General features: G+C 38.1%; 1 protein-coding gene across 1 annotated transcript; it reads right to left on the reverse strand.

Annotated features, from left to right (window-relative positions):
* Positions 1-816: 816 nt before the first annotated feature.
* PGK2 (phosphoglycerate kinase 2) lies at positions 817-2,486 on the reverse strand. Its single transcript, XM_019985419.2, has one exon. The coding sequence runs from the start codon at positions 2,347-2,349 to the stop codon at positions 1,096-1,098; it is 1,254 nt and encodes a 417-aa protein (XP_019840978.1). The 5' UTR covers positions 2,350-2,486; the 3' UTR covers positions 817-1,095.
* Positions 2,487-8,437: the final 5,951 nt, after the last annotated feature.

Raw genomic sequence — 8,437 nt, forward strand, 5'->3', positions numbered from 1 at the left:
ATATGGTAAAATTTCAGGTATATTAAGATTTAATTTTAAACTTAATTATTCAGAACGTTGAATATATAGAATTGATCAGAGGCTATGGGACAAAGGCCGTGACAGCTGGGATAAATTACTGCTCATTTTCACTCTTAATTTGTTAGCAGCATTGCCCTGGACTAGCTCTTGGTTCACAGAATTAAGCAAAATATTCTCCAATAAGCATTTTCATTTCTTGTACATTTCTTAGTATTTTATTATTTTATTTTCTAATATGGAAGTGCTTTCACATCTCTACTTTTCCCCATAACTAAACTATGTATATGCACATAATTTTTATTTATCTCAAAAATCCAATTTTAAGATTTAGCAGTTATGTTATCTATTTATTAAATAATACCCACTTTAAAAATAAAGCAATTTCTTCTTTATTTGAAATCTGGATTTAATTTTTAGTTCCCATTCTAACAGACATGTACGTGCACTTCTTGTTTATCTGCACACGTGCACTCTTGTATATCTGCACACACAGCTATATTTCCTTCCTTGGGTTTAATTTTTTTCCCTTTTAATTTCTCAGGTTTAATATGTATCTTTTATTTCTTTTTCTTATTTAGTAAAAAATTTCCCCTTAGCAGAGCTTTAATGGTACCCACAAGTTCTTAAATGTAATTACTTTTCTCAGTTTATTTGGGCTCTTTCATTGTTTAATATGTTTAATAATTTGTCAGCTTCTATCCTGCCCTTCCTCAGCAACCTTTTTTATCTTGTTTCCATGGTTCAAGTAGTGAAACAATAATAAAGTTGGTCTAAAATTAAGAGAGAGAGCTTCAGCTTATTCAACTCACTTTAATAAGTAACTCACTTTCTATGAATCACAACGGTAAAGTTCAAATGAGAACTTGAAGAGAGTAAGCAAATGCATGACATAACTGAAATGAGTGCGTTGCTGTGCTGATGTTACAAGTTTCTGATGGTCAGTCCATACTTTGGTTATATTGCCTGAGTTTTGACTTAAAAGTTCATTTTAATGAAAGTTGAGTTGAGATGTGAAAGTACTAAGTTTACTTAAAGGCTGTGGACAGAAAAGAGTAGGAAGGGACACTTTGTCAACTACAGATTGCTGAGGGCATTCACTCCAGGAAGGACTTTACCTTCCAGAAGCTCCAGACTGGCACCTCCTCCAGTGCTCACGTGACTGACTTTATCTTCAGTGTTCCATTTGGCACAGCAAGTAGCAGTGTCTCCACCTCCTATAATGGTGATACAGCCCTTGGAAGTGGCTTTCACAACTTCATCCATGAGGGCTTTTGTTCCTTTAGCAAAAGCATCCCATTCAAATACGCCTACAGGTCCATTCCACACAATTAACTTGGCTCGCCCCACCACGTCTGCATACTTCTTAATGGTCTCAGGACCACAGTCCAAACCCATCCAGCCGGCAGGTATTCCTGATGCTACAGTGGCTTGGCCAACCTTAGCATTCTCCTCAAACTTGTCAGCAGTGACAAAGTCAACAGGAAAGGTAATGTTCACACTATTTTTTCCAGCTTTGGTCATAATTTCTTTGACAATCTTGGCTCCCTCTTCATCGAACAAGGAAGCACCAATCTCCATGTTGTTCAATACCTTAAGGAAGGTGTAAGCCATTCCTCCACCAATAATCATCTCATTGACTTTGTCCAGCATATTTTTGATGAGTTGGATCTTGTCTGCCACTTTGGCTCCACCAAGTATAGCCAGAAATGGTCTCTCTGGGTTTTCCAAGGCTTTGGAGAAGTAATCTAGCTCCTTTTTCATCAGGAATCCAGATGCCTTCTGGGGAAGATTCACTCCCACCATGGAACTGTGGGCCCGGTGAGCTGTGCCAAAAGCATCGTTGACATACACATCCCCTAGCTTGGAGAGGGATGCTCGGAAGGCTTCTATTTTATCTGGCTCAGCTTTAAGCTTATTTCCAGAAGGATCTTGGCCCTTCCCTTCTTCTTCCACATGAAAGCGCAGGTTCTCCAGCAAGATGACTGTACCGGTGGCTGGGCTGGCACAAGCCTTCTCCACTTCCGGACCCACACAGTCCTTTAGGAACACTACGTCTTTGCCCAACAAGGATTTGAGTTCAGCAGCAACAGGCTCTAAGGAGTATTTATCAGGCATCGGAACACCATCAGGTCTACCTAAATGACTCATAAGAACTACTGACTTGGCTCCATTATCCAGACAGTACTTGATGCTTGGGAGAGAGGCCTTGATTCTTTGGTTGTTTGTAATCTGGTTCTTCTTCATGGGGACATTGAAGTCAACTCTCATGACGACTCGCTTCCCTTTCACATCCACTTTGTCCAAAGTTAACTTCTTAGAAAGAGACATCTTGACGATACAAAGACAGGTTAACACATAGATCCCGGTGTTGAAGAGAACCACTTTACTGCTGGTGAGATGTTGGGTGCGTGGTGTTTTCTAACGCCTTTCCCCTTGGCCTGCCCCTTTCTTCCCAGCACTAGCTCTCCCACGAGGCCAGCCATGATTGGACCAGGGAAAGGAAACCGGCTTCGTGATTTGTCAATGGTCCTGTCAGTCTGAATTTGGAGTGCTGCGTCGTGCAGATTCTAACTGCCGGCCCTGAAGGTGAACCCGGAACTGGCGCCTTGGGGGTGCCTGTTGAAGAGGTGAAGAAACTGCAATTAGAGCGGTTCTGAGGTATACACTTCCTGCTGGTTCTTTCCCATATCCCTTTTAACAATTTTTAAAATTCTTTTAAAAGAAAAAAAAATGCCCTCATTCTGTCAGATCCTGATTATATTGAGGGTAAAAACTTGTGCAGTGCCCCATTAAAGGAAAGATTTGAAGTAATGGGTCTCTGACACCTTGTTTATTCAAGGCAATATAATATGCTTCTGTTTTATTCCTTATCTTGACAAATATCTCTGTTAAGAGCATGGTTTTGTGTTAGACTTTGGCTTTAGGTATATTCTCGGGTGTGGGGTGGGAATAGCATATTATCGTTACCTTGTTTCTTCCATTCTCAGACTACTGGGAGGGAACGATGGTGGCTTGTTCAAGAGAAGCCCGTAAGATCATAGCAGAGAGAGTGCCAGTAAAGCACTCAATGTAGTGGTGACATTTCTTTCAGGCTACAAAATTATGATGAAGCTCCTTATCTTTTTGTCTCCTCTTTCTCTGTTTCACTACCAGCATAACTTTAAAATTCATCTGAAAAGAGCATGGTTTCATGAGGATGAAAACATATATTTGAATTGAAAATGAGTGAGAGTTTTTATTTTTGGAGAAAGTATATGTGGCTGATTGGTTTAGGTATAAAAACTGTGTAACTTTCTGCTCAGTTCAGAGTGAGTTTGAAAATAACTCATTGAGAAGTTCCCTGGTAGTCTAGTGGTTAGTATTCTGGAATTTCACTGCCTCGGCCTGGGTTCAGTCCCTGAGATCCCACAAGCTATAACTCATGCAGTAACATTATCTATGGATTAGCCAATGAATACATTTTATCAAGTGTTAAATGTATACATTGTAATAATTGGTTGATTTTGAGAACTCAACATAACAAAATGTTGTGGAAGAATACATATCAACATATGGCCAGACATCCATAACTTCTGTACAAGATGGAGACGTTTGCCATAGATGCTGGTTATCTGTCTCTTATCTAGTCCTGGAGATGCCAGTGTGATTAAGTAGATTTCCTTTCAGTTCAGTTCAGTTCAATTCAGTCGCTCAGTCATGTCCGACTCTTTGTGACCCCATGAATTGCAGCACGCCTGGCCTCCCTGTCCATCATCAATTCCCGGAGTTCACTCAGACTCACATCCATCGAGTCGGTGATGCCATCCAGCCATCTCATCCTCTGGCGTCCCCTTCTTCTCCTGCCCCCAATCCCTCCCAGCATCAGAGTCTTTTCCAGTGAGTCAACTCTTTGCATGAGGTGGCCAAAGTACTGGAGTTTCAGCTTTAGCATCATTCCTTCCAAAGAACTCCCAGGGCTGATCTCCTTCAGAATGGACTGGTTGGATCTCCTTGCAGTCCAAGGGACTCTGAAGAGTTAGCAGCTACCAAACCTACAGGAGGCCTATGGGAACCTAAGATTATTGAGCTCTTGTGTTTCTTAAGGCAAGGGGTGTGGAAAGGGGGGCCAGAAAGGGAGAAGGAAAGGGAGAAATCCAAAGCCCAAGAAGAGCTACTGGACTACTGTTGGAGGATTTTTGTTGCACTGTTTCTCTCCCTTGTGTCCTGTTGCAGCGAGTGTGACCAGGAGAGAATGAAGAGAAACAGCAGCAAGAGTGTACAACTCGTGAGCCTTGATGAGTAAGTTCTGGGTTCCCAACTCAGCAAAAGAAAAAAAAAAAGTCAAGTGAGAAAGAAACAGAAAAAAAGGGAGAAAGAAACCCCACACGAGAAGCATTAAACCAGTGTCTTGGAATTGGTTCTAATTCTCTTATTGTAGAAGAATATGAGGATGGTGCTGGGGTTGGACTAAAGTGAGGAGTCAAGAACAGTTATACTTCAGTTTGGCAGTCTCTCCTTTCAACTGATGATATGAGGATAGAAGTTATTAAAGTGGATGAACTGTAATATTTCCTACAGAACAGATAATACCCACAGTGGAAGTAGGAATAAGGAAAAGGGAATCACTGCAATGTAAGAGGTTTTTTGTTTGATATTTTCTTCCAGTTTCAACACACACATACACATACAAATGAAATTAGCACCTGAGTTTGGTTCACCCTGCTGATGTTAGTAATCAAGGCAAAAAAAGTATTTGTAGGGGAAAAATTCAATATATCTGAGTGCTCCCATACTAAAAGAGAAAGGCAATAAACAGCACAATATACTCAGAAGTCAAATTCATGAGAATTAGATGCAAGATTAAAATAAATGGGAAAATAATCTTAAAGCAAAAAAGATAATGTAAGTAGGAAGGCTGATGAAGCAGCTAAAAAGCATAAACACTGGAACACATTGGATGTAAAAGATGCTGAAACGTATAACTCAAAGTGATAGGTTGCATAGTAAAATAGATAAAAAAGTAACTAAAGAATGAATTAGTGATCAGATAATTTGTGGAGGAATCGTTACATAATACATTTAAAAAGGACCAAGAGGAAGAGAGTAAGGACAAAGTCAGGTGTGTGGGAACTAACAATTGTTTATACATCACAGAGACGTCATAAAGGGATAGAGAGAGCATGAAGGTGAAAGAACAGTTGTAAAAAGTGACATCCTGTACTTGAGTAAACATGTTAGGTCTCAGGCTAAAAGAGCCCATAACATAGTACAAACAGACTTGAAACAAACACACACTCTGGAAACAACCTTTACGAACGTCTATGTCAAGAAACAATCTTTTACAGTTCTATTGTTTATTTATATTTATATATAATTGACATTTAACATTGAATTTGTTTCAGGTGTACCACATAATGATTCAGTATATGGGTATATTGCAAAGTGATTGCCACAACGTCTAGTTAACACCCATCACCACACACCGTTACAAATGTTGTTTTCTTGTGATGAAAACTTTTGTGATTTATTCTCTTAACAACTTTCAAATAGAGAATGGGTAAAGGAGATGTGGTATATATGTACAATGGAATATTATTCAGACATAGAAAAGAAGGAAATTCTGTCATTTGCCACAACATGTATGATACCTGAGGGTATTATGCTAAGGGAATTAAGACAGGGAAAGAAAAAAATTTTTTTTGAAGTTTATAAAATGAAAAAGCAGATCACATGCAAGGAAAAAGCTTCAGATTGAGAGTTCAATAAGCAAAAGACAACTTTTTACCAAAATCTTTATATCTAGGCAACATATTTAAATGAAGTTAAATAAAGGTATTTTAATCTCACTGAGGCTGTCTTTTGTAAAAAAGTAAAGCAACTCGGGACAGGTTTGTTTTACCAGAATACTTAAATGAATTTGGGGAACTAAATAGTATTTCAATCTTAGTAAAACTTGTCTAAATAAGTAATAATCACAATTTCTAGAGTTTTTAATGTTATTACAAATGGTAACTGGATTTTTATATTATTCCATAGTTACTGCCAATATTGCAAAACATTATGTTGATAGGTTGATTTTATATTGGACTTCTTTACTGAAGTTTCTTAAAGAGAAAACTCAAAAGAAGCAACAAACAAATGACTTAAGTGATCATTTAATCACTTAAGTTTCTCTTTCCTTTTTTTTATTCATGTCTTAAATTGTTTTGATAGAAACTTTCAGTAATATTTTGAACACTTGTTATAATATCAGGCATGTTTCAGATACTCTGCTTTTTTCACAATTTATCTTCTTTGAAATTAGGATGATCCTGGTATTGAAGACATTTCACGGTAATTTTTTTTTTCTTTTTCCTATTTACTGGCTTATACAATAATTATGTATTATACAATTGATAACATCACCTACTAGATGAAAATGCTAAAACACCAACATTTACCCCTAGTTGCCATGCTTTATCAGTCAATATACTGAAAAAAGTTGAATTCTTATTTTAATATTAGCAGAAGAAGTTGGCAGTGCATGGCAACAAGTATATATTTTTTAGGGGCTAGCATGGTGTTTAATGGGCTTCCCAGGTGGCTCAGTGGGTAAAGAATCTGCCTGCAACGCAAGAGACGCAACAGCCAAGAGTTCAGTCCCTGCGTCAGGAAGATCCCCTGGAGGAAGGGGCAGCCCGCTCCAGCATTCTTGCCGGGAGAATCCCATGGACAGAATCCCATGGACAGCCCACCAGGCTACAGTCTGTGGAGTCACAAAGAGTTGGACATGACTGAAGTGACTGATGTTTGGTAGTTGTTGATACGAGAGAAAAGTATAAACAGAGGAGGCCTCCTTGTCACTTTCACTGCTTTTATTCCTGTCACCCCATGTCTACGTCATCCTGAAATGTGTGTTTTATTGTAGCAAATATTTACCTATGTTTACATAGGTGTGTAGACAATGCTATATCCTGCTGTTGCTCTGGCTCAGAAGTTTTCGGATTTTGTTTGTCAAGATATCCAATAACTGCTTCTCCATCATGTCTATTTTTTCCCCACAGTTTCTTCTGTCTCTCTCTCTTTTTAAAATAAAATGCTTTATTGAGATATGATTGACATGTGGAAAGCTGTACATATTTGATGTATACAACTTGATGAGTTGGGAGATACACTCATGTAACCATCACCACAACTTAACACCATAAGCACGCCCATTATGTTCAAAGTTTTCTTCTACCCTTTTCATTTATTATTTTTTAAGTGATTAGAACACTTAATAAGATACATCCTCTTAGAAAATTTTTGAGTACACAACACAGAATTGCTAACCATAGGAACAATGGTGTATAGTTGGTCTCTAGGACTTATTTGGCATAACTGGAACTCTATACCCATTGGTTAGTACCTCCCCGTTACCCTCCTTACCCTGCTGCAGGCACCCTCCTCACAAATCCAGCTGGTCTTTTAGTGACTCCTCAGGTGTTTTTATTTCTCAATGGCTGTTCTTAAATTTTGTAGAAGTTGAAAACAAGACTTTGATTTAAGTAATAAGATATGGATATAACCTATTATTCTATTAATAAGGCATTTAACATATTTTGCTCATTTTAGTTTCATTTAACTTTTCTGTTGACAATATATGTGAAGTATACATTTCTCTGTGAAACGTACAGAGTTCTGGGTACTGAGGTAAAAATCTATATGAGTATAAGCTAACTGAATCACTTGTTTTATGACCAATATAGACTAATCTCTCAGTAAATATTAGGCTTACTTTTTATGAAGCAATCAGTCTCTCTTTCAAAAATTCCGGTGAATTGTAAAGTTTAAAAGCCATTTTTTTTTTTTTTTGCATTCTAAACATTTTTAGTAAGCACTTGGGATTGTTCTTAAAGACAAAGAAGGGGAAGTTATGTGCTTGTAACACATTAGTCACTGCAGAACTAGTTTCAAAAAGCTAAAAAGTTTTGCAATACATTGCAGTTATATGAGCAATGCATACCTTTTAAAGTTTGTATTTTATCTGCCTATTATTTTATTGACTTCCTCATTTATTTGTCCTTTTCTACAACAGATAAACATGTGGCCAAAATTAAATGGCTGAATTGCCCACGTCACAAACAGATACTCTTGTAGGACTTTTGCATGCAAATTACCAATCTCTGTTATCAGTTATTGATTAAGGTAAGCCCTACATAAAACTAACCTATGATGTAAGTCTTAGATAGGGACTTTAATTTTACTAAAATGAAGTAAATAAGAATCATTAAAGGGGCCTCCCTGGTGGTTCAGTGGTGAAGAATCTGCCTGCCAGTGCAGGAGACACAAGTTCGATCCCTGAGCTGGGAAGATCCCACGTGCTGCAAAGCGACTAAACCCATGTGCCATGACTTGAACCTGTGCTCTAAAGCCTGGGAGCCACAACCACGGAACCCCTGTGCCACAACTGCTGAAA

Source organism: Bos indicus, chromosome 23 (genome assembly GCF_029378745.1).
Source record: "Bos indicus isolate NIAB-ARS_2022 breed Sahiwal x Tharparkar chromosome 23, NIAB-ARS_B.indTharparkar_mat_pri_1.0, whole genome shotgun sequence".
Classification (NCBI taxonomy): domain Eukaryota; kingdom Metazoa; phylum Chordata; class Mammalia; order Artiodactyla; family Bovidae; genus Bos; species Bos indicus.